At 39.7% G+C, this 26,657-nt stretch overlaps 2 protein-coding genes across 5 annotated transcripts; one reads left to right on the plus strand and one right to left on the minus strand.

Moving 5' to 3' along the window:
- The first annotated feature begins 140 nt into the window (after positions 1–140).
- LOC117154765 (uncharacterized) lies at positions 141–24,720 on the plus strand. Of its 3 annotated transcripts, none has more exons than XM_033330022.2 (8): positions 141–205; positions 11,909–12,069; positions 15,859–16,016; positions 19,835–19,991; positions 20,266–20,562; positions 20,638–20,948; positions 21,461–21,810; positions 22,212–24,720. In XM_033330022.2, the coding sequence occupies exons 2-8, from the start codon at positions 11,916–11,918 to the stop codon at positions 22,939–22,941; spliced, it is 2,157 nt and encodes a 718-aa protein (XP_033185913.2). In that variant the 5' UTR covers positions 141–205; positions 11,909–11,915; the 3' UTR covers positions 22,942–24,720. The 3 variants fall into 3 exon arrangements, with proteins under 3 accessions (XP_033185913.2, XP_033185912.2, XP_033185914.2); XM_033330021.2 differs by lacking the exon at positions 141–205 and adding an exon at positions 6,117–6,254; XM_033330023.2 differs by lacking the exon at positions 141–205 and adding an exon at positions 6,117–6,254 and having other exon boundaries at positions 21,485–21,810.
- LOC117154768 (uncharacterized) lies at positions 169–4,108 on the minus strand. 2 transcript variants are annotated; one of them, XM_076622918.1, is made up of 8 exons: positions 3,172–4,108; positions 2,442–3,084; positions 2,247–2,366; positions 1,848–1,952; positions 1,484–1,724; positions 1,112–1,297; positions 663–811; positions 169–589 (listed from the first exon to the last, which is right to left on the minus strand). In XM_076622918.1, the coding sequence occupies exons 2-8, from the start codon at positions 2,711–2,713 to the stop codon at positions 427–429; spliced, it is 1,236 nt and encodes a 411-aa protein (XP_076479033.1). In that variant the 5' UTR covers positions 2,714–3,084; positions 3,172–4,108; the 3' UTR covers positions 169–426. The 2 variants fall into 2 exon arrangements, with proteins under 2 accessions (XP_076479033.1, XP_076479032.1); XM_076622917.1 differs by having other exon boundaries at positions 2,442–4,108.
- Positions 24,721–26,657: the final 1,937 nt, after the last annotated feature.

Raw genomic sequence — 26,657 nt, forward strand, 5'->3', positions numbered from 1 at the left:
AGATTCAAGAAATTATGTAATATTATGTGTACCCTCAAACAATAACTTATTAGCTATGGAAATTATATAACAGAGTATTGTCAATCGTATTTGGCGGGGATAACTACGCGCATGAATGGCACCCCACTATTATACACAACACGTGTTACGTGATTCCATTCGCAGAATTTAGTCACAGTTGCCTGCGGGCCGTCAAGAAGTTGAGGTATTGTTTCGTTTTTATTTTCTAAGTTATCAAACATGCATACGTATGTATATTTTGTGTTATATTAGTTTTATTCCTGTATTTTCATACGGTTTCTCCGTTTCCATGAGAAATGAGTATAATAATGATAGTGTTTCGTATCAGCACAAAATTTTACGCCTTTATTTTTTTGTCGGTTTTTATATTTAGAAGAATATCCAGTTACAATTCTTTGACAAATTCTATAGTTTAAGAACAGATAGATTCTTGCTTGTTTTAATTTGTACAAGAGTACAAGTAAATGCGTTGCAATTGTCTCCATTCACGGCAACAATGGTTGCCGCTCTTACTAATCTTCTAATGCGCATATTCACAAGTTCATCGTCGTGTACATTGTCTAGAAGCCTGTAATAATATTAAAACTTACGGAATTTTTTCTATAGCTTACTGTAACAACAAAAAACAGAAATATATATACAAATTCTTAAGACGATGTTCCAATGCTGATATTTCTTTGAAAAAGTTAGCGTCCTTCTTACGATTGATCCAGTAATTCTTTTGAATCTCGCACGTAACTCTAGCTACACACGTCGGTGAGAGAGATACTTTGTTTCCATCTTCATCATTCTACTTAACGATAACATAGTATGATATATTAAAATGGAACGCGTAATTAGAATTAATGAATGAGAAATTACAATAGAAATACTGTCTAACTATGGAGAATGGTAGTAAAAGTAAAAAAGCATGATTTAACAAACTTCCATCAAGGTTTCATTTTTCTACTCACATTCTATGAAAATATACATGTATATTAACATCTGCAGTCTATTTATATCGATTTGCTACGAATTGGTTCTTCAGAACCAATAGGTACACTCTTTCTCGATAGTTAGACAGAATATCGTTCAAATACGACTAAACAACCTTGGTAACGTTACTTTTCAAGTTTGTTAAAATGTAATTCATATAATCATTTCTGTCTTTGATGGACAAACTCGATCGTTTCTTTCTGCCTGATACAACTCCGAGCGGAAGAAGAACAGGATTCGTTGCTAAAGCGGCGGCTGCACCAATTAACGCAACACCTGCCAATGCCTTTAAAGCGACGGCCTAATGCAAATAATAGCAATCAATAATCCGCTAAAAAGTATGGTGAAAATGCGGTCTTGAAAGAATTGAAGCGGATTGATGACACTATTGTCAAACTGTATCAACAATTTTATCGTCAGTACTGTTGAACGTGTGCAGGCCTCTTTAAAATCAGATCTCGATTCGTCTCTAAAATTCAACCATTACCTTCTGCGCGTTAATATTCGGATGGGGAGGAGGATGTCCATCTGGACGATTTGGCTCCACAGATCCGAATTCATCGCCATTAGCGAAGGTCCCTGAAATTCCATAATCACCTCCGTAACCAGTTGGTCGATTAAAGCTATATCCTCCGAAACCATTGCCAGCATAACCATATCCTCCGCCGGAATCATAACTACCAGGTTTGCGTGAACCTTCGCTCCCATAACTCGGTCGTGGACCAAATCTAATAATAATCGTATGAGATTAAATTAAAAGTTAAGAAAGAGATAATCTACAATTATTTTTCAAATATTTTATTTAAACGAAAAAATGACGTTTCATAGGCATCAATCTAATGACTGCTTACCTATCTCCTGTATGACTTCCTTCGTAAAACGCAGTTCCAGCGTAACTTCCACTTCCGGGTCTTCCGCTTAAACCTGGTGGTGGTCCGTGAGTTTGCCAGCCGTATCTGCGTATGTATTATGTTTTTGATAGAAACCGTAAATTAATCACACGATACTTTACCAAGATTGGGTAACTTTTGCTTAAAGCAGAAATAATAAACAGTAGACTACATAACTGCACCAAAATAAAATAGATATGAAAATAATTCATTTTCCACAATACATTATCATTCGGATAATGCCATTCGAAGTGAAGTAACAAAGCAAAAGTTTTATTCGAATAATTATTCGAACTCGAATTTTATTCGATTACTTAATTGTGCCCAATCCTGCATTGTAATACTAATTTAAAGAATCACCTATCAGTGGGCAAACGTTCAGCAAATTTAGTTTGATATCGACCGTTGTCCACAGGGATCCTACTGTGATAGGAATCAGGTCGCGTTGACGAATTGGAACCGTATCTGGATCCGCAGCAACTGAAACTTGCACGTTTCAATTCATCGTGATGTGAACGTTTCAAAAATGTAAAGATTTTTATTGCAGTACTTCACTTATCTCTTGAATCGGATTTCAGTCGCTGATTAATAATCGTTCGTGAATATTTATCCAAATTCTTCTGTTCATGTTGCGCGTTATCAGACACTACGCTATACAGATATGGCGTCTTGGAAGAATTTTTAGCGCGTACGACGTCCGTCAACAGTTTATCTTTCGTGAGCTGTTTCTTAACGAATTCAGGAGCCGCGGCGAATTCATTATTGTCCGCGAGTGCACAGCAAAGAACGCTAGTCGTTAGCAGAGCGCAAACGAGTCGTTGCGACATCTTAATAAAAAATCTACTTAGGTAACAATTCGCTGCGAGATAGTAAAATTTCTAGATACGTTTTAACGTAAAGACTGGGGAAACAAAAGTGCTTCTTTTCCACGAGTTTCACCTCTTTATATAGTGGCCACGCATGGAATATTGTCGCGAGTTTGTCCTTCAGGACTGGCGGCTCTCTTTCTAAGCTTTCCTTGCATCGTCGTTTCAATTGGGAAAATTATTCGATAAAAAATACATTGGTTATAGTTGATAAAAATTCTTATTTTAATAAGAATTTTTTTCTTTAACTTTCGTATTTGCATTCTATTTTCATTTATACTTCGTATTCGTATTATCTTGGATAGAAAAAATTTGTGTGTTTAGTTGCGTCTCTGTAAATCACGAAGCATGACCAAGAGATGTGTACGAGCATGCCGGTGAAAATATAAGTGTCACGAGTGAGCCAACAATATCCTTACCGTCACGCTAAGGGTTTAATTAACGTCCATTTGTTACTACAGTTTTAAGTGAAATTTCACATTCTGATAGAACAAGGAACAACAGGTCAAATCTTGAAAGCGATAGACACTCGCATCTATCGCTTTCACATTAGCGCTGGATCGTGTTTGCGTTCTTGCTAATGCGCTCTTTAATTGCATGTACATAGTTTGGTTGATATTATCATTATTTTCTTGAAAGTTCAGGAAGCGTACACATCAGTCTTCTTTTTACTTTCCCATGCATAAAAAGAATTGCATCGTGTCAGTTTATTTTCATCGTACAGACCAGATTGGCAATTTTCTTCGTTCTCTTTATTTGGAACTTTTCAATGATTTTTCCCACAACTTTCGACAACGTCATGCATCAATACATTCGCTGGTACTGAAATACAAAGACAGATTGACTTGATCCTCATTGAGGAAATTTTAGATAAATTAGATAAGAAAGTGAGGTGACTTGGTTACGAATCCGATCTGTTGGAAGGGACCTTGTATGAAATATTCTATCGTGTACGATCGTCGATGAATCGAAATTTCGTCCTTTTAATATAATCGGCGGTACAAAGCACAATGGAGCAATCTGTTCCGCCTAGATATTTTTTGTGTCGGTGATTGTCGATCTTAGTAAATGTATCCCCTTACAACATAGTGCAAAATTTGTCTGTCCATTGTGCGTGAACCACTTGCAAGGTTGAAGAGAAGAAAACGCGGGTTTTAAAAATATGACGAAAGAAAGCAGTTAGAATCACCTAATTTACAAGGGAAAAGATCCGAGAGGTCAAAGAGCGTAATATGGGGGCAATCTTGTTATTTTGATTGTAACTGACGAGCTTTCTGGGGAAAAGTAGAATGGCGAATCGAGGAAATTGCGTTGAAAATTCTAGCAATAACGAAAAGAACTGTGTATAAGGAAAACGAAGAAAATAAGGAAGAATTTCATAATAATTCAATCATTTAACTAAAAAATACTCGAAAGTACTTGAACACTTAAATTCGATAATTGTCTGGCTGAGAGAATCAGAATAGTATACGTCAGTTCGCTGCTAGTTCTTATAAAACTGTATTCTACGTTTATATATTTGCGTTTATAATCATGTTACAACTGTTTTTCGTACTTCTATACATTATTCCTTCTAACAGCTCAAATTCTCCAAACTTTGACTTAACGTCACTGTGATTTTCAGCCAGTTGCAAGGCTACCAATGCTACTGTGACTCTGTGTACAGGTTCGTCATGGATCTGCGCGTATCACCTCTTCCCAGAATACAGCTCGATTTATTTAAAATCGAAAGACAAACGATGGCTTTTAGAGAAAGAGATCCGCTACTCGTGGCGAGATAGAAAAGCTAGCAGAGAAAAGATTTCTGGTCTATGCAAAGGGAGTGAAGAGCGGCCAGAGACATTACGGAGCTAATTTGGAGAAGAAAAAAAGGGGGAAAGGTCGTGGATGGAGCGGGATGATTCGTTGCACGAACGAGGAGGAAGAGAGAAAAGAAAGTGGAGAAAGAGGAGGTAGAGCAGGGTCGGCGGGGTGACAGGAGAAGACACGACGAGTAACAAGAGATCGTGGAATGGAGCAAGAGTGGAGTAATCAATACGCATTCACACGCGGTGGCTAGCATCCCGTTTCCATGGAGACCGACGCTGGCGCATGTGCAATTTAACCAACCAACCTCATATCGTCATAGAAATTTACTCAGACACAATTCTACCCCTGTACAGCGCGGAGCTACTAACCAACAATCTTCGAATCTCTTTAAATCATCCCTACGATACATATTATAATCCACGTGCATCTATGTATGCTTGCACTAAAAACAAAATGTACAGCGATCCGAATGTTCGCCAATTTGAATCTTCTTCGACTATAGTTTCCAGCGAAACGTATCGGCGTTCGTTAGGGCGACGTGCACAACCTTGAAAAGTCTGAGTTGAACACCGTGCGAATAGAATTTTCTTATTTATTCCCGTATTACAACACCCACAAGCAGGAAACAAATTTCGCTCCTCTTTTTGGTAGAGACTTTAAGAAGGCAGGTGATACTGTACGATTGTCCTCTTGATGACGCTCATGCTTGTGTATCGTTGCCACCGTGGAATACAGTAAAAGCGTTCGACACTCGGATGTTCACCCCCTGGCCGAGTCAGAGGGGATGGAAGCGTTGGAGTTTGCGGGTAACAGGGGGTGGTTTCCCTATAGGCGCCTGCGTCGAGTCCTCGATGACGACTCGACGAGGTAGGTGCTCGACCCGGACGCAGTACGGAAGAAACGTCGAGCACGCAGAGTGCCGTCCTCGTGACACATCTTAGCTTTTCTTTTCTTTTGATCCATGGCAACAAGGAAACGTGGCGAAGTTTGCCCGGTGAATCAGTCCGTCGAAGATTGATCGCGGTGATCCCACGGTTCGACGAGATCACTACGCGGTACCATGAATCTCCCGTCTTTGCAGTGATCGTAAATGAAGAAGACGTTTATCGGAGCCGAGGCAAAGATTATCAATGACTCGATGCCGCGGCGAGATAAAAGATGCATGGAATTTCTGAATGGTACTGAATGACCCGAGTGACACTTCGTACGTCGTGCGCCAATAGAACGATCCTTGTCAACATTGGCAATATCTTGGCGATATATCCGGTGCTGGATACAGTCAATATGTCGCGGTGAAGCAGTTTAAGGATGAACCTGTCTTTTGTCCGCCGTGTGTTCTGTGTAAACTCGAATACCGCGGTCGGCTGGATTCTTGCTCACCGTGTCACACCTGCCGTTGGGAACAACAGGTTGAAAGTGGAGTTTGTGACGATTTGAAGAGATCACTGGCAACGAACCGGAGATTTCGTTGTTGCTTCTGTCAACCGTTCTGGGCCACGTCATTCGACAGATTCGAAGGTCTACCAATTAGACGATGCGTTTCCGCCGAATCAAAGGTTAATCGCCGAGGAGCATTCAGCGATGTTCTTACCACCGTAAAGGCAGGCTTAGTCGCATTTAATCGTCGCTTGCATGTGGGTCACAAGTTGCATTCGCCAAAGCTAACGAGATAGAGGGTTTACCGAGTAGAGAGGTAAGCTTGTTAAAATTGCGTTACCCTCAGGCATCCAGCGTTACCGGCTACCTTTATAATTAATTCGTTCTTCTTAACATTTTTCAAATGTTCCCGCTGCTCGTCACGTTTTCCGCTCCTTCGAGATTTACCGTGGGTCGAAGTAGCTGAAAACATTGCGGTCTTTTGTCTCTGATACTTGGAACTTTGTCGCGTGCGATATTTTTCTTGTAGAAATCCTTAACGCGAAATGTGAACAATAAACGACGTTCGAGATGGGAAACGAGTTTAAACGCGTAGCTCGAATGGTTTAAAATAGATGATATTTAGAAATTATGAAGTCAGTGAAGTTGAAGTCACGTGGTGAAGATGCGGTTTACGGTGTCCTTAACCTCACGGAAAATCAATGTTCTTCACGTAATGTTAGCCAAGTATGCTGTTCTATCTTCTTTATAAACCATGATACAAAGTTGGACATTGTTCGAATAAAATTTTATTCCAGCAGAACTACGAATAAAATGAAGTTATTCGAGAATAACGAGTAACTTTTTATTGAAATAAATATATGAAACAATATACGTGACACGACACCGCGTTACACTCGCGTTATAACGACAAGCTGAAGATTCAGTTCTTTAACATTATCTACAGTACGCAACGGGAGATTTAAATTCGTGCGATGCATAGACTAAAATTTGAGTCTCAAGCTCGTGGTACGATCGAAGTTGGGAAAATTCTATGGCTCTAAATAACAATTAAGATTAACAATGTTGCACTGGTGACATCGTTTCCGAAATAGTTCAGTTTGGAAAAGTAGTCAAGTATGAATTTGTTTTAATTTAAACGAAACTTTTAGCAAGAAGATAGTGTTTTACGTTTTCAAAAACTTTCGCTTGTCGAGCGAAATCTCTCGCCGATCCTGCACTTCTGTTTGGTCGTCTTTTAAGGACATGCATTTCAGTGTGAAAACAATTTCTCTGGTCTGATCGAGGTCATTCACCGCGTTTGTTTGACACAAATATCTTCGCACTGACGAATATTAGGTAGCACTTGAAATAACTCACGCTCAACGCAATTGCTATCGTGCAGAAGAAACGACACAGACGGCACACTGTCGGAATCTTTGTTGTCGCCGCATTAATTTCATTTATTGAAACCTAACTGGGTCTAATACTCTATTCAGGGGCACCGATACCGCGACCATCCAGAAACAAGTATTATCAATTCGCATCACGTTGCTCTGTGATTTTATTTTAAGGTTTCGTTCTATTCTAAAAATTCCTTGCAAACGAATTTATCTATTTCTCATTCAGATTGATCAACACGCCTCGATCCCAGCGGCTCGTTTAACGAGTACGTGGCTTAAAAGAATATTTTAAGTGAAGCAAATAACAAGTTGGCGCTAGTAAAGCGGTTTCAATTTAGTTGAGTCCGAGTAAGCGCTGAATTGAATCTCGAATATCTATACAGTCACATACCATAGGTTCAACATCTAATCATAGATACGAACCAACGAAACGAGAAATTCGATGTCCTGGAAAAATGATCGGACACGTTCGTGTTGCACGGTGATTGGGATTACGTTTTATAAGCTTCGTTTAGATGATTTACATCGGACGTAGTTATACACGGGAATGCGTGGGGTTACGTGGATCCTACCGCAAGTGACACTGGTGACACGCTGGAGGGTTTCTAGAGGATGTCATTGAAAACACGCGTCAAACGGCAGGGACGTTTTACATCGTAACGCGATGACAGGGAACGACTTCCCCTACTTCCTTCTTATTGCCCGCCATACGACACTTTGTAAACGTTTTGAAGAAAGAAGAAAAGTTCGATCGTAACTCGATATTAAGAATCCACGATATAGATTGGCGTTAATTTAAAGGGAATTGCCACTTAAGCAACGCTTGAATTTTTAATGCCTTCGTTCGCTTCGATGAATCGACAGGGGTCCAAAGATCGACGCGATACGCGAGAAGTTTTCTGCATCCTATGGGGTGTGCAACGTTGCATGCGCCGGATGACTTTTAGTTGGCGTCCGCTGAACAGAAACAGGAAAAGATGCGGAAGAAAGGCAAGGGAGAAAAAGATTACACGGCCAGGTGTACAGCGAGAAGTGGTTCTTTGCACGTGCATCCGCTGTAATGAGAACTCAGTCTTCATTCTCCGACGTAAGAATGCGTTAACGAACCTTAGGTGAAAGTTCGCTTAAAAGATTTTGTTAGCGCATGGCTAAGAGCTTCTGATATTTCAAATATGCCGCTCGTACTAGATTACGAAGTAGCGTGTGTATAGAAGGAATTCGAAAACCGTAGCCTTTAACATTCATAGATCTCACTTATCGCGATTTGTTATCGCCTTAACCAGAGTTTGGTATAGAAACATGGACCCGGGGCGAAAAAGAGGAAAAATAGTGGAACGTATACGAGCGTGTAGGAACGTATAGGAGGATAAGCTGCCGGAAATACCTACATATTTTTCCGCGGTAGACAACGAAAGAATCGATACTGTGAAATCGCTGAAAAATACCAGCTACATTTCTCTAATCCTGCCTTCTTCTCTAGTATTCGAACGAGGGGTGCGAGCCCGCTGTTTAAAATCTCTAGACGGAGATATTATATCGGTTGTCGTATTTTCCTCGCTCCCGGCATTCGTTGACGCTGTTCAGACACCCGCGTATGTTTCATAAGATCTTTACGCTCGATTCTCCCCCGTGCATTACGTCCATTTCAAAGATCACGTAGAAAAAAGTCGTGCAGTTAACGACGCTTGGCTAGGTAACGTGATGAAGTCCGACAGATTAATTTCGCGCGAGAAAATCGTCTTTTTTTTTGCCACGTTGACGACTTGCTAACGATCAGACAGTATGGCAAAAACAAGCGACGAGCAACGACCGAACACGTAATTCAGTAAGGCTTTTTAGCGCTTTTAGTGACAGCATGTATGATGTTCGGTAAATAATCCTCGTCACAAAAAGTTGATCGATTCATTCAAAATACATAATTGTGAAAGAACCTTAAACTTCTCAACTTTTATAGATACGACACGCGATTAGAACAGATGATCCACGTGTTTCTAAGTTATCGTTGTAATTCCATTGTAATGCTATGTTGGTTCTACGGTTACGAAACAAGAATAAACTGCCTCTCTACCGTTTCTCTTCCTTCCAGTGAATATACTCTGTCTTGTTGAGGGAAGAACAGAAAGATCGTCAGTGCCAAACGGATGCAAATGAGATAAAATGATTTTCTTCGTATTCGATAATTCATAAAGTGAAAGATTTAGCACTTCTGAATGTTAAATTGCGATTTACGCAATGCCGTGAAAGTATCACTTGCATTCCTTTGGTTCTAGGTGTTTCATTCGTGAATCGAAAGTTTGTTGACGATTTTATGATTGTAAGATGCAATGCGCCATAAACAGAGGTCCTTGGACGAACAACGCGAAACAGCCGGCAAAGGAACATCGGGCCACGTAATACAGGAATCAAGAGAAGTGCGAGTGTCGACGCGATAGAGGAAATTGTCTGACTACGCTCCCTTTTCGGAAGCCGGTAGCGGTAACGCATCCCCTCGCGAATCGAGTTAAGCAGAGCGAGCGAGAGAGGATGCTTTTCGCTCACCCTCCACGCAGAATTCCTCCCTCTGCCTTTCAAACGAAAAGGGAGTCGGGGGATCAAAATCTAGTCGAATCTTGGCGGTCGCGCTCGTAGCATATCGAACCTGGGAAAAATGAAATTCCCGCCACCGGTCGATAACACGCCGGTTTCCAACGTTGTTAGGGGTTGAAGGAAGAAAACGCTTCCCCGTAGAGTGCTCAAGAGCCAGCAGTCGAAGGGATATTGCTGTGATAAAACAATACTCGAGCAAACGAGAGAGGTTGAGAAAATATGCCCGGATAAAATCCATCGAGTCCGACTATACACGCTCGTTCTTAAGTTTTAGAGCACTTGAACTAGAAGAAGATAAGATAAAACTAAAAAAAATCACTAGGAACTTATATAAAATCTTTGGGATTGTTGTTTTGCTAGTAGATTATCGGGCAAGCGAGCTCAGCTATTCTATTATTTATGAACCGGAGCTCGTTCTAAAATTTGTCTGCGCTTGAAGATTTGTTTCTTGCCAGTGATTTCACGATTTCAACACTGTCGTCATTTTTGCCGAAGCAGACGCAAACGTAGCGTCGATGCATCATAAAAGATTAAAATGACCGTGTCTTTGAGTATACTTCCAGTAGGATGAACGTCGAAAGCAACGAGAACAAACGACATGTTTTCGTACGTTTCTTGTTTCCGGGTCAGACACCATTTGCCATCGATTTGACAAAGTGTGAAAATGCAAGTTACGCAACGATGCGACAAATACGAGGAAGTTGCGAATGGCGACTGATATTTGAGAAACTTTTCCACCTATATTTAAACACGGTTTCACGGGGGAATCGTTGAATTTCCATTCATTTGAATTAGACCGCCCACTACAGAGGTTACACCTCAAAGCCTAATTTATTCAACCAGATTGATATGTCAACACGGAATTGCTTCGTTTAACGCACTATTCCATCTTCCCTCTTTTTTCGTTAATATTCCCATTAGCAAAAGATATTTCTATTTCTTCTTGGTTCGCGTTTCAACTCTAAGACGATAAATAATACTTGCGTGATTTAGAATTTTCCTGAGCAACATTGCAGGTCATAAAGTGACCCATGAAAGTACAGAAGAATTGTATGAATACATTACGTGCCTTGCATGAAACTTTTTTAAATTTCATACTGTATTTTTTATTCATTTTACACTGATTTTTTTTTACTAAGAATATCTTTGCAATAAGTGACTCAAGTTATGAAATTACAGATTTTGTCAATATAATCACGGTGGTCGTGTCTCGTTATGGTACTAATGAAATTTCGAAAAATTTTATATAACACACATAGTATATTCGTAAGAAGTTTCAATCTAAACGTTCAAATATTTTCGCGAGCCACTGTACGTTCGTTATTTTCTCCGTATTTTCACAGATTTCCCTCTGCCACGTTTTCTTGGTGGTACTGTACAAAACGAGTATAGGTATACCATGGGGAATCCCATTTGTACCGGCGTGGCGCGTCTACCGGCGAGCGTATTGCTTGGCAGACGTATTTGCGTACGCGTGTTTGGGGTGCGTGAGGGTGCATTCGTTTACCCGAAACTCGATTTCGAAGCTTCGGTAATTGAATTTCAAATACGTCTGCGTAGCCGTTGATACGTTTAAAGCCAACATACGAGGCATTTAAGAATATCGCATTCCTCACTGTCCAACTCGCGATTATTAAAACAAGAAGCAAAGCAATCTACTTTATGTAATAATTTCGTTTCTCTATATTTTATTTTTCCTGTATCAGCACAGTCAAGACATAAATTTATCTTTCTTATGGATAAATACTCGATAAGCCAAGTTACAGTGGCCACATAGTAATCTTGAAAGTGCTTTTCGTCAACATTTGTTCAATTCTCATTGAACTATTTTTGGTTCATCTGTTACTGCAGCAAAATACAGCAACATCCGCAGTCTGTACTTTTTTACTACAAATCGAATCTAGTTTTCTCAGTTTCACTCAATTTCGGCGAACATCACGAATAAAAGACTCGTTAAATCGTTTCTTTCACTAGAACTAATTCCGAGATCTCTCTGTTACAGGAAGAAAATGTGGAGCTCGGTTACTGCGGCTGGCAGTGAAAATGGGCCCGCACCACCTTCCAGAAGCAAGCACAGCGCTACTTTGCTCGCAGGGCACGTATATCTCCTTGGCGGACGAAACGGCAATCTTCCTCTCAAAGACCTCTGGCGATACAGCCTCGGTAAGTGATAATTACTATCGCTTTCAATTCTTGCCCGACGATATGCACGAATAGTTAGTAGCGAGCTTTGCAACTAACGACGGAATTATGGAAAGCGAAAAGGGAAAGTGGAATTAGTGGGTGGAAAAAATCCTTGTAATTACAAGAGGTATTAATACACGACGTCTGAGTAACTTGAATACGGTACACGAACAACATCTCTGACCAACGCACCCTACCATCTCGCTCGGTGAACGAGGGTGCGCGACGGAATTTAAACGGGGTTCAGTCTGATCAATAATACGCCATTATTAAAGCCCACGTATATCAACTAAATCCGCCGGCGATACTCCACAATTACGACTGTTTCCACGGAGATCAGACGTACGCGAATTAATTGCACCCTCATGTGATAATCCATGGCTTATACGCGTCATAACCAGCACCGTGCGTTTGGCTGTTGCGTCTCGTAACCGTAAAACCAGCCGAAACACTTCGATTCTTATACGAGACGTCTAGAAGCAAAGTGCAATTGATATTTCACTGATATAGCGAGTGAATCGCATTTCAAGTTCAGAAGAGTTAAAAATATCGTAGGTAGAGTGTCTAGAGGTAAACATTAAGTGATATTTATTGTCTGACATATAGTAGGGATTATATGCATAAATTTTTTATGAAATCCGTCTTTCAATTCATTAGTTATCAAATACGGAGAAAACAATTTTATTGAACTTTACATGCTTTTGACATTAGCGATCTTCTGGTAAACAATGTTTTGTGAGAAGAAGAGACATAAAACGCGAAACAACGCATTTTAGAATTTTGGGAAATTTATGTTCCCAAGGTTTATCCTTCTGAATCATTTAAAAACGAATAAACGTTAGGATAGTATACTAAGCGAGGCAGTGTATTGGAAATTGAATCGAAAAGTTAAAGCGATTTTAGAGTTATGAGACGTATCGTATCGATCATTTCGTAGCATCGCGTTCAAATCGATCAGTTTTTTCAATCGCGAATTATTCGCTGGAAACCAGGCTTAGTCTTAGCAGAAAAAGTTTACTAAGAATCAAATAGAAGCATCTCTTATTCGGCTTAAATAGCCGATCACGTAGAGCCTAGCCAAGTTTCGATCTGCTTGACTGGCAACACACTAAACGTATTCCCTGTGGTCTCTACATCGACCGATATCGGAATCAGCCAGCGAATTCACGCGAGCGGATTTTAAATTGGTCAAAGTCCCCGTTACGTTCTTTTAGGAAAGAAACGTTTAAATCGCGCGATGATCCGAAGCAGAACACGTTACTGTGGATAATTCGACGTTGTACGCAAAATACGAGGCGAAATCCTAAAATGAATTTCCAATGGTTGATGGTACGTCCACGAGGTGCCCTATTCATCAAAAGGGATTGTTCGGCTACGGCTTCGGGTGAATATTAAAGCGGCATCGGAAGGGTTGCATGTTGGCGGTTTGTCTCCTGGGGGCAAATACTATCAGAGTAACCCCCTGGCATGTTTTAAAAGCATAGCATTGTCGATACTTGATCTTGCAAAAATATTGTGATACCTCGAAGAACCGTAAGAGTACTTCGTCCTTGTATGTTTTGTTTCACCCTCTTTTGCGATCGGTGGGGATTTCAAAGGGTTCTTGTCCTTTATTTTCTATTTATTAAATCGATATCTATCCTAAAACTTTAATAACGATGGTAAAACTCCAATAGCGTGCAGATATTTGTTTCAGTCGTTGTATGACACATCGATTTCTTTAATACATTTTTCAACGAGCTGTTAACTTAAACACGAACGAGTGTATTATAAACATTTGTCGAATGAAAGCGAGCGAAATAACATTTTTTAATACTTGCCTTTGAAGTTGTGATAAGTGCGTTGATACAACATATCGAAATGAATTAGTGTTATAGCCACTCACGTGCCTCGATCCATTTTTACATCGAATTTGTGACGAGTTTGATAAAGATTAGAGATACATAGCGGATCGATCGTTTCTACTCGCTTCGGGTCGATTATTTTCTTTTTCTTTTTGTCATCAAAGCCATCGGAACTTTATCCTGTGAACAGCATTTTTCGAACAAAAGGGTGCATAGCTTCGTAGCCAGCTAGATACGACACGTGTTCGTAATCAATGTCGGGCATCTGTAGTGTCAGTCTAGGAGAGCCGCAACTACTTCAGCCAACACATTATGCTTCTTACGTAAATTTCGTACGCTTTGTTCTCGAGCACGTTCCAGTGCGAAGCTGCGATTCGAACGTTTTTACCGTAGAGGAACACTCTTTTGATTTTTGTTGGAAAATACAGAAGAACAGCGAGAGGTGGAAGGTGGAAGAAAGAATGTTTTGTTCGGCATCGGGCAAGAAAAATCTCGTCCTTCCTTTATTCATACGATATAACGTAACTTCATGCCCCGCTGATTTCCTTTGCCTTTATTTTTCTGAGCGGATTAGGGGAGCGTCCCTTTTCTCTTTTCGTAAAACTTCCGAAGGGTAAAAAAGAACGTCTATCTCTTGTTAAACCCATGCAATAAAGGAACAAGTTTTAACGCACCCTTCAAAGCGTCATCAACTTAACGTTGAATGAATTTAGATTTATTCGATCTGCTTTTACGTAGATTACGTAAAAATCATGCTCTGATTCTTGCAAAAAGAAGAACGATGTTTTGTCAGCGTACAAGGTGTCCCTGCAATCGTAATATAGACTCACAAGGAGCAATTCTTTATGAAAAAATAAATTATAATAGAATTTTGAGTATGAGGCTTCGTCCTCGAGTAAAACGCGATTTTGAAAATCTACTCGACGCAAGACCTTCGCTCCTCGCTTTCCACTTACTTTCTTCACGAGGAATCGTTTCTTGCTCGGTTGCACCATGATTGCACAGACGCCCTGTGGTTTTTGTTTTAATACGCGAGTCGCGGTATAATTATTTCTCGTACATTTCGTTCTTTTTCCTTCGCGTCCTTGGCACTGCTTGCATTTAATCCCTCGAACACACTGCAACATTCGCCGTCGTCCCTCTGTTTCTAAGAAGCCCCGACCGCTTCGAGGATTTATTTCAGAGCAGCAGATTGCCGAGGCGGGTGAAAGTGTGATTTAGCGCGTCGAAAAAGATTTCTAGATACCCCTGAGATTACGATTCCCTTTGCGTGTCTTCCTTTTAATTTTGCACGGTGTTGCATCGATGTAGTAATTTCACACGAACACCCGTGCACTCTCGTTCGCATGTGTCGAGACATTGGCTGGTCTCGTACAAAGCATCGACAACTGACTCGAATCGATTGCGAATATTCAAACGGACTTCAGATTTGTTACATAAATATGTAACGAACAGGTGTCCTGATATTTATGGCTGGCAGTGTAAGCGAGTTTCTGAAGATATGCCGAAAAATAAGGGCACCGCTTGTGCCGTTAAGTGGCACGGCATTCTTTATCCTAGCAAAAACTAGGACAACTGTATGCATACACGTTGCACGTTACAGCGGAAACAGGTAATTAAAACGTGCAACAACGGCATACATTAAAAAAACTGCAGCCGCTAAATTAAGCATACCGTCTGGATGCGAAACACGCGACACCGATAAGACGAGCCTCTTTGTTCCTTCGCTCTGTCGCAATTCTTTTAATCGCGACTTCATCATCCCCCTAGCGGAAAAATGCACAAAGCCAGAGTCGCGTAAATCTTGTTTATCCAGCTTGATGCAAAGAGCGAAAGAGAGAGAGAGAGAGAGAGAGAGTCTGGAATATGAAAACGTTTGGAATAACGAGCTGACGGGTTAACCCTTTCTTTATTTTCTTTACAGCCGACAGTAAATGGGAGGAATTGCATCCTGGGGGAGAAAGACCGCCAGCACTTCAGGAACACAGCGCGGTAGCTTACAAGGATTGCCTTTACATTTTCGGGGGTGAGCTCGGCTTTTCCGCAGGCACGGAAACGCCACTTTGGGTTTACAATGTCAAGGTAACGTATCACCCAAGGCAAACCGGATTGCACCCTCTCTCGAAGAACGTTACACGTGTCGCGGTAAACTTCGTTCGATCGAATCGGAAGCATCGAGATGCGTCTTGATTGCGAACTTGCGTTGCTTATACCAGGGCAAATGTTATGGCTCAAAGTTAAACGGAGATTAAAAATACTAAAATGTCTTTGGAGACTTTCTCCTTGAGAAAATCGGGATATACGTTTGTATACATACAAGTATATCCAATAAAAGATATTTCAAGCCACGTAAATAACGGAGTTCACACAAGTAGAGTGGTTTCAACTTCCTGGAATTCGAATAGCGAGACTTCTAATATCTACGACTCAAATGAATAACAATGTTATTTACTGCCACGCTATAAGTGGCTAAGATAATATAAGATAACTATACGTAAAGTAAGATAAGGTATATATAAGACGAGATATTTATATATATATATATATATATATATATATATATATATATATATAAATAATTACGAAAATGAATTTCAGTAGGAAATTGATTTCTATTTATACGAGATTCCCGTAAACGAACCGTCAGCTATGCGTACCGGTTAAATTCGTTAAGAAGATTTAGTTTCATTCGAATTTAGGCGATTCGATTTGACGGGGCCGCGGCAGCCTCGAGGTATTTGGCCCTATGATGCTCCTGGCGTCGAGGGTTTCGACACCCTCGGTTGAACAAACCAGACGAAGGACCATGTTGGCCTTGATTGACAATATCTTGCTCCGATGCTTTTCATTTAGTCCCATTTACTGAAATTCGTTCGAAGATACAAAACGACGATTTTAGGAATTACGCATAAAGCGAATAGAGGGGAGATCTTCTTGGTTGCTCGTTTGGAACGAGAGCTATTAGACAATAGCTGTTCCTCAAAGTTCTTGCCACTTCATGCAGTATAACGATAGGTTTCGTACGATTGTTCGCTATGCTTGTCTCATGGTTGTCCTTAGTTGTAGTTTACTGGTTCCTGAACCCAACCCTCTCTTTTTCCACTCCCCTAGAAGACAAGTTGTCATGTACATCCGATACATCGGGTCGTGGTTTGTCTTTTACGTCGTTTCTATCGACGTTGTGGTTTCCTCTGGGTATTATTCTTTCATCTGTCTTCAGCGTCATCAGCAGCCCCTATGCACTTGTGTCCTTCCTTGCAGATCGGGTAACGTGATTAAGGCTTTTGCAAGCTGTGCTATCATGCTATGTACAGAGTGATCTAGAAATCGTGGTATATTCGAAAAGGAAGTCGAAAACGTAGAACTATATTTTCTCCCGTATTTCGACTTAAGTTTTTTCGACGTATATCGCGATCAATCACGAGTCCCTGGCCGCCATCTTGTTATTCTCGTGATGATTGACCGTCGTGGATGCATCATTCGTCACTGTCATCTCCAATTTACCGCCATTACCTTTCAAAGGTATCGAGTTCCATCGATCGATGCACACATCGTGCCATATATTTGTTTGTTCCGACAAGCGACTATCTTGTGTCACGTGAAAAATCGATATAACCGAAGATTACAGGGGAGAGACGTAATAAGTTACGTTTTTTTATCTTTTAAAGAGCTGTAGCGTCTACCGATAAAGTTTATCACGTTTTTCCCGTGTGATTATTTACTGTATTCGATATTCGACAACATCTGGCAATTCTTTGATGCTTGCAGTTTAACTAGAGTAATTTTTTTGACAACAGCTGGTGTCAACAGCCCTTCCTTCCATTTCGTACCCTCGAAATTGAATGGCGCTTATCCTCCCAAGGGTTCCTCTTCCCTCAACCTGTATACCATTAAAAATTGATAAACCCGGGGCACATATGAAACGTGGTATCAGTTTCGCCTTAATAATTCCTCTCCTTTCAGCAATATGCACTTGTGAAAAATGAGGATATTAGAAAGTATAAACACAAATGACGTCTTCCTTTAATTCTTTATAAATTATCGAGGAAAGTCAGAAAGAAAATGAAGGTCGCAGATGAGAAAGAAAACTATGAATCTATCGGATCATTTCTCCCTTCTACTATTTCTTCCCCTGTCGTGTTTTTCCCCACGCGATCTTAAGATTACACGACCCGCCTACTTTTCTCTTTTTAATTTTCCCTAAAATCCGAACTTTCTTTACCGCGTTGCTATGGTTACTCTTGGCCCGTTTGTTTTTATTCATTGGACCATGTCGAAGGCCTGGGATATTCCCCGTTACTTGTCTCTTCGCAATGTATTATTGAAATCCGCGTTACGAATCCGTCAGGCGAACCCGATTGGTTAAGCCGGAGGGGTTGCTTCGTGGTATGCTCTCTTTCCACTCTCTTTCTCATCTTCCCTCCGAGCTTCGTTAAAATTCTCTCTTGCTTACGTCTCTCGAAGTCGGAAGAGAAATTTCATCCCGTCGAATATTTTTTTTCTTTTTCTTTAAATTGATCGCAGCCGCTCGATTTAGTGCGAAGACGCGAAGATTCATCGATATATCGCGCGTCTGTTTAACGTTTTACAGCGATTCGCGTAATTGATGATACCCAACTGTTCTCTCGCTAATTTTACAGCGTTTTAACGTGGATGGCGAATTTAGCTAGTATTCCACCCTTTCGCAACCCCCTCGTACCGTAATACAGGGTAGACGCAAGTGGCTATACAGACCTATCAACTTTAGGCACGTACTTGGAGTTACGTAATTACTTTCAGCACCCCTGCTATATAGCTTATATACCGTCCTTCCATCCTCCTTCCTTTGCATGTACGATCGCAGACCCTTGGCTAAGCCAACGCATTTGCCTCTTTCTCTTTGACGCTACGCATTGACGGACTGGAGCGAAAGGCTCGCTGCGATCGCCACTATGCTTCAAAAGATACGAATGTCGGTGCTATCTCACATATGACAACGCTCAGAAGGAATATTGGTAATTGATTTCATGAGAAAACGAACGAATGACAAAATACACGTTTAATGCTGAAGTTTAAATGTAGAGGTAGTTCTGATATAGATAGATTTGGTTAACGATGTATTGGAATTAAAAATTGTTCTTCTATACGAAGTAGAAAATCTGACTTGTTACGTTCTTCTGTGGTCTTCGTATTTAAATGCGGTCGAAAATTCTCATTCTCATGTCACAATACATACGGACATCGGTTATGTTTCTATTAAATATAGAACAGGTAAATAGAGGAGAGCGCCGCTATCCTTCGAAAACAAATCGTGCGTTGCTTATGTCCTACATATTTTCATCAGTATTTTTTCAAGGTAAACGATTAAAAATAGATCGATGCATTTAACCAACTAACGATATTGTATGCTTCTCTTTATTCTATACGTCATTCCGCCCTCTTTTTTTTTTTTTTTTTTTTTTTTGAATAATTCAAAATACGATAATGCCGAAGAAGCTGTCATTAGACCCGAGATATCAAGCTGGAATCTACTCGAACGACAAAATAGGGGAATGACGAATTAGAACTCTTGTGTGCCTTTTGTTACGTGCAACCCCAGTTATATCCGCCATTCAGAAACCTTCAGTCTGGTCGAAATTGGAGAATTCTCGCGTCTATTGTCACCTGACTCGAATGATTAACCCTTTGATACTCGCTAAGATTACCAGAAGACTAAAAGCCTAATATCGTCAAACTTTATCAATATAATTGCAGCACTTGGGGTTTATCACGATGCCAGTAAAATTTCTAATCGTTTCCTTCTTAAAGACGCCTACAAGCGCTTCGATACTTTGTTCGAATATCAACTAAATACTCGAACGTTTGACGAGCACAAAAAGTATCCGGATTTTTCTTTGCATTGGAGAATTTGTTACTTGTAGACCAACATGTGGAGGAAAGTAAGAGCGCAAAGAGGTTGTGCGGTTCCCAGAGGTCGAAGAGGCCATACTGCTTTAGTTCATCGTGGTCAGATGCTCATTTACGGTGGTTATCAAGATCTACGTGGCAGTTCTCCAGAATTGTGGGCTTTCCATTTCGGTAAAATTTCACAATTTTTACGATTAAACTGTTGACATTTATGCAAATTCATATCTTTGTAGAAGCAACTAAACGAATAGCACTTAGACAAAAAGTTTCACCCAATGCACTTCGTTTCTTATACTTTATTTTATGTACATTTGAATATTACGTGTACTCTATGTATATTCTCGCACCTTGAAATTTCCCATAAGCGCATAAGAATCGGAAATCTATTAATGATGTACATATTTTGAAAGGTGGCTGACGATACGATCGATAATGTACGTTTTAGAAACGGAATCGTGGCATCTTCTTTCCTCCAGCGAAAGCGGGCCAGCAGCGAGGCACAAACACTCGGCAGTTCTACACGGTGACGCCATGTACATTTATGGGGGTATGACCGACCTACAAGAGAGAAGCGATTGCTGGCGATGGGATGTGAAGACCGCTTCCTGGTGTCTGTTGAAGAACAAACCAGGACCAGGACCTCTGCATGGACACGCAGCCTGCAGGCTTCCCAGTTGTATGCTAATATTCGGTGGAGAAAGCGGTGGTTTAGCTACGAACGAACTATGGAGGTTTCATTTCGGTAAAAAATCCAAACATTAGTAGCACAACGATTTTGTTCGTCGAAAAAGATACGAGGTGTGAAACTTCTTGAAAGGTACGGAAACGTGGGAGAAATTATCAGTGCCAGGTCCTAAACCCCAGCCAAGAGCGGAAAGCGTTGCATTAGCAGTTTCCGAACTGATAATTCGAGGGACCAATATCGACAATTCGAAACCAAAACCGAGAAATCAAAGGACGAGACTTTGTAACAATAGGATATCGCCCAATGAAGCACCGGCTAGACCGAGCTTCCTTAAAGAAATTTCGAAATTGTCGCAAATTAATCTATCGCGGCTAAGTCATCCGACAAAGTGCAGCTATTCCGTTTTAAGTGGCCAAGATGACAACGAGGAAAGTCCGCAAGAGGTATGTTCCCTTTTTAGTTACGTTCGTATTAAGTATCCGGACACTTATCTATATTGAACAAGGTGTATTTTAATTACAAAATTGTGAATAAATCGAATCGCTGTAATCTTATCCTTTATAACTACCATAGTTACGTACGATAGGATATTATGACGCGATTAAATTGACTTTTAGAAGCCAATTGGCATGCGATAATACAACTGTGTTTCTAATTTCCTTCGAACCTTTCGAAATTATTTTGTTAATTGACAAGCTCCTTATTTTCAGATTCTGTCATTTCTAAATCACAACACAAATTAACTCTGCTGCATTTTCGACATAATTACGTTCTCCTAATCTGTATACTCTGGTCAAAATCGAATACTGTTGAAATACACGTCAAACAAAGTGCCCGGATACTTATAAAAAAAATAGTTTTTTTTTAACCATTCCCTCGTACTCGTATTATATGCACACGTATCAAGCTTTATATCTGCACAGAAAACGCATGTGACAAATGAGCCTGCCTGCAGGCGAATACGTACTATCCGTTTCAGCAAGTGGACTCCGAGGTTGTCGAGCCATCTACGGGTATGGTGAAATCACGAAGCGCTAATACGCTAGCTCGTAGAAGACAGAAACCGCCGGAAACAACATATAAAAACGTGGACACGAACAATTGCAACAACGCAACCGGTGGTCCCGGCATGACAAGAGATCCTATCTCGGTACCGAATTTCCGTGCTCTGACCTTGCCAACTCCGGTCCTGACACCTGTAGAAGCAGCCAGGCTTGTTTTCGTCGACCCAGACGAAAATAGCGACAACGAAGAACGAAAGGAACCTCCTACCTCTAGGCTGATAGAAGTTCAAGAGGAAAGGCGGTAAGTGCACTTTCGTACTGCTATTTTTGTAGGCGGAAGCGTCACTAGGTGGATGGATAAGCGATACAATCCGTAAAATAAAGTGTTAATTGGTAACAACGACCGACGTAATCACAACCATACGTGTATACACTTGCGTTCAAAAATAGAGCACCTTCTTTTTAGTTTTTACTTATTTTTAGTAATCGATGTAAATTATTAATTTCAAATGAAATATATCTTTCTAGTAAAATTTGTAATATCTCAGCATTCTATTCTTCATCATTGAAATCTATCAACTTTCGCTATCGACGGTATTTCCTTTACTACATCGCTTCCATCTACTTTACAATCTACTGCGTTACAATCGCAACGAAAGTTACGTAAGGAATACAGAGATGAAGATCCTTGGAAATTTCCAGAGACTTCGCGGCTGTGCATCAGGCCTGTCAGCCGACACGAGGCGACAGTTACAGCTCACACCTTTACGAAGCGGCGCTACAAACACCAAAAACACCGACCACGTCAAAAATTCCTACGTCCGCGTCGGTTCGATTCGCTGACTTAGAAGAAGGTGAAGAATCGACGTCGGACTACGCGAGTATAGAAGCCCGTAGTCCCGGTGATCCACTGGCCGACGACGACTGGCAATCAGGACGAAAGAGCAAACAGTATCGCCCCATAGTTACCCCATCGACGATACGCGAAGGTCAATTCGGCTTTTGTAATCCAAATTACCTCGGACTGGATGAAACGAAGAGTCATCATCAGCAACAGCAACAACCTCAGGATGGCAAGTACGCGAGATTATTGAACAGCCCACCGGACAGTGTCTTGGAGGACGAACCGGGTAGATCGGCCTCGCAAACGTTCGCCGAATTACTAGAACTTCAAGAAATCAAAAGGGTACCAAGAGCGCCGCCTAAAAGTTTACCATTAGGCTCTCCGTCGAGGAGAGCAGTCAGTGCGTCGAGAGCCGAGAGACAACGAGCTAAGGTTGCTGCGGCTGACATCAAGGAAACCGAGACACCATCGTATGGACCAGCACCGCTTTATGTTTTTTTAGTTGGCGGGAAAGAAAAGGGTCAGGTGACGGTGTTCGCGAGGCCCGTTTCTTTGTGGAAATTGCAATTAGCACCACACATTTTTTAAAAACGATAAGTATGTTTATTGGTTTTATGCATTTTTACACGAATAGTTCCAATGAAATCGAGCGATCGATTTTCTTCGAAAGACTTGCCTGTTGCTCTTGAAGAGCGAACAATCGATAAACGCAATTTCCTAATGCCAAATGAAGACTGCAGGGGAAGAATACGATAAGCCAAATTTCACACTTTTTATAGGGAGTTTCGAGATTCGGCACGTTATCAATTCGCCTCGTGTTACCAAAATTATCTTTTTATTTGGTTTTCAAAATTTTAGAATTATCGTTGTAATATCAAAATGTTGCTTTTGACTCGATAATTATATCTTTGTCTTACACAAAGCTTCGTCAACTCATCGTTAATTTTAAAAGATTTACATGTTTGAATCTAATAAATTGTAATCATGAGGTAACATCAAAATCAGAGAATCGTTAGAAATATACTTATTATATTCTTCACCTATGATCTCCAAATGTTACGTCGTTGTAGTTAGAGGAATTTCTTAATCTTTTACTGCGTTCATTATCGAAGACAACGTATCTGTTTCGTTGACGTGCATTTACGTGCTTCTTAATAAGTTTAATTATAAAAAGTCTTCAGCTCTTTGAAGTATCGATATCGGAAATTATGCAATTAATATAATTTATCGTGCAATATCAAATGTGATTAGGACAGCGAAGTACTTGAGTTTGTAGCGACAGATTTTAAACTGAACATAGTTATCGTTATTTCAGTATCTTCTTTAACTATATGAAACTATATTGCTTACATTAAACTATAATAATTTAATTATTTCCGTTTTATTGCTCGTTTACTTTGCTACTTGCATTTAATAATAAATGTAGTAGTACACGAAACGTTTTACGGTAGATCAGTGAATGGAAACGCGTAGATACATGGAAAGTTCATATTGAACCGGCTCATTTAAGACGATTGTTCTACGGTTTTATTTATTCATAACGAAATAAGCAGTCATATGGAACAGATGTCCATACGAAAGCGCAAGTCAAACACGAGTGAAATGAATAACCAACCCTTTATCTACGAATGCGTCCTGTCAGTCTTAAGTGGTATACAATAAGTCTCATAGAATGTTATAAAAATTTACGATTAAGATCGATACGTTAGATCCTAGGTTTACCATAAATGATATAATTTTTCATACTATGGTAGATAGACGTGTAATACGGAGTGCTAGATTATTCAAATTTTTTGACGCGATATTTAAAGATGTAAAATAATAACATCAGAAAATACGCCCGATCTGCGCTTAACTGCCATCGACTGTGAACACGGATATGCATAGAAAATAAAATAGAATTAATATCCATAAGTTCGAAGTGTAACGATCGACGTTAAAAGCATTCTGAATATTAATGGAAATCGGTGTGTGATTGTGCCCAATGTGAATAATTAAAGTACGTTTCAATTATTCTGTGGAGATTAGATTTTTATATAAAAAGAAAAAAAGATGACTCTAAGTGAAATTTCGTCGGTAAACGTGAACTAGAGTAGAATCTAAGGAAGCTATCAATGAAGATAACTGTGTCGAGTTTTTCTTTTAATTTCATCACGAAAGGAGACACTTGTAACGCGCGAAACGTACAATCGTATATAAAAGAAAAACTATTGTGTTCCAAGACGTTTTAGCGAATATAAAACAAAGGTACGAATCATTGAAGTCAAAAAGTCTCCACTATGATTATATTTATGACGGTAGCGTATCATAGATCCGGTATATATATGATAAGTGAAAGAAACGATAAAATATGGGAGGTCTCTTGTTCATGTAGAGTTTTTATGCCCGCAAAGGCCCAATACATGTAATCCATCCATATAGTAGCAAAGGTCAACGTGGCACCTCATAGGCTGAATATTAAAAATCATAATTTTTAGTCATTTTTAGAGGTACAATAATAATAATTTTAATTTTAGATATACTTACAAATAGGAAAGGTTATTTGGTTAAGAGTTAATTTTACACGTAAAATGGTTTAAGATAACAAAGCTACGTTTGGTTAAAGGGCATGTGCAATATGTATAGGTGCATATTAAGTATCCTTTGTTGAATTAAACGCTCTGTTTAGTAAGAATATTTGGTAATATTCAGCTAGAGGCCGCAGGCACCCGAAAAATTAAAGTTTTCCATTCGTAGCACTAGTCAATTTTACATTTCACAAAATCAGTGTACAAACGTTAAGATAAATGTTTTTTCGTGGTGTCATTTTTCTCCTAGAATCTCCTAACCTAGAATTTGTTCATTTTCAGATATACATATTAGTATGTACAGTATTAATCCGTGATCCATTTTTGCATTGTATGCATGATCGTTGCCCATAATCTTGACCATTTTGCCAAGCAGCTAGTAACCATAGTTAATTAATTAGTCGTACGAAGTATACATACTAGTATACCGCCGTCGAACTTTCGATTGTCCTACGTACATGTTCCATATTTAAGACGAGTTCAAACGATTCCGTATGACGTGCAGTTTAATTTAACGAGTTGGAAATTTTGCGGTTTAAAATGAAAATGAAAGCGAAGCATTGCATATTTTAAATAATTAACATTCCCGCGTCATTATTATTTTAAGTTGTACGTATGCGTAACGCAGTCTGATAGTCAATTATAATCGTGTCATTAAATATGTCCGTTGCCAAATAATACTTCTCTTGAGAACGTCATGCCTCGTTAAAACGAGATTCAGAGTATAAGCTCGAAGACGTGGGTTAAACCCGAAAAAAAAAGAAATTGAGAAAAAAAAAGAATAACAGTGTAGCTGATTTGAGTGCCTGTAACTTCATGCAAATATATGCATCTCATATTTTTCTGCGCACGAACGATTTTTCGGAAAAAACAATTCACTGTGTTGTCTTCTGGCTTATGCTTCTCTTTAAAGTTACCAGTGACTACATGTCGTACAAACGAGGAAGTAAAACATGGAAGTAAAATAACAGTAAAAGGCGGCATTATGATATAATATGCCGATAGAAGGAAAATAAATCGCGTGTTGTTCCAGTCGAATTTCATATCACAGAACGCAGTATTTTTTCAACGAGTAAGCCTTGAAGCAGATGACCCGCACTCTGATTTTTTCTATGTTAAATGTCAGACAATATATGTATGTATATTATATGTACATCTATTTATATGTCTCCATTTAAATGAATAGCTACGAGGATTAACACCATTTTGTAAATATGGTGATGACAAAAGTATCGTGTAAGTTATCAACATCTGTCCAACATATAAAGATTTTATTAATTATTGCTATCTTTGAACTATAAGTTAACGTAAAACAAATAACTAGATTTGTATGAATCGTTAAGTTACATACAGTACTTTGTTTTAACGCGACAAATGTATTATTTATTATTTGCATTCGAGTTTATGTATGTAACTATTAATCATAAATACCATAATCAAATTGTGGTATTGATATAGTTTGATAAAGTGAAATACAATAATTTAGTATCAGCCACACGTCCTAGTTTATATTTTTAAAAAATGTCAATATACTATAGGGTAAATACCTTCTGTAGTTTACTCAAAGGCAGTTCCGTCGATTACGGAGGAGACCACACATTCTCATTTTCATTTCACACACACACGTACACATGAACACACACAACCATTCCTGCCCTGACCTCCGACACAAGGGCGATATTGATAAGGCTTTAATTATAAATCACATGGCATTGTAGCCTTGAGGTGACTGGCAGC

Source organism: Bombus vancouverensis, chromosome 11 (genome assembly GCF_051014615.1).
Source record: "Bombus vancouverensis nearcticus chromosome 11, iyBomVanc1_principal, whole genome shotgun sequence".
Lineage (NCBI taxonomy): Eukaryota > Metazoa > Arthropoda > Insecta > Hymenoptera > Apidae > Bombus > Bombus vancouverensis.

What these genes read in the sequence shown, in the direction of transcription:
- LOC117154768 (XM_076622918.1), bottom strand. Translation starts at nt 2,713, where the DNA reads ATGTCGCAACGACTCGTTTGCGCTCTGCTAACGACTAGCGTTCTTTGC. An exon ending in GAACGTTTGCCCACTGATAG is followed by an intron (nt 1,953 to 2,246) that starts GTGATTCTTTAA and finishes ATACATACGCAG; the next exon opens with ATACGGCTGGCAAACTCACG. An exon ending in CGAATATTAACGCGCAGAAG is followed by an intron (nt 1,298 to 1,483) that starts GTAATGGTTGAA and finishes TATTTGCATTAG; the next exon opens with GCCGTCGCTTTAAAGGCATT.
- LOC117154765 (XM_033330022.2), top strand. Translation starts at nt 11,916, where the DNA reads ATGTGGAGCTCGGTTACTGCGGCTGGCAGTGAAAATGGGCCCGCACCA. An exon ending in CCTCTGGCGATACAGCCTCG is followed by an intron (nt 12,070 to 15,858) that starts GTAAGTGATAAT and finishes TTTTCTTTACAG; the next exon opens with CCGACAGTAAATGGGAGGAA. An exon ending in TTTGGGTTTACAATGTCAAG is followed by an intron (nt 16,017 to 19,834) that starts GTAACGTATCAC and finishes TGTTACTTGTAG; the next exon opens with ACCAACATGTGGAGGAAAGT.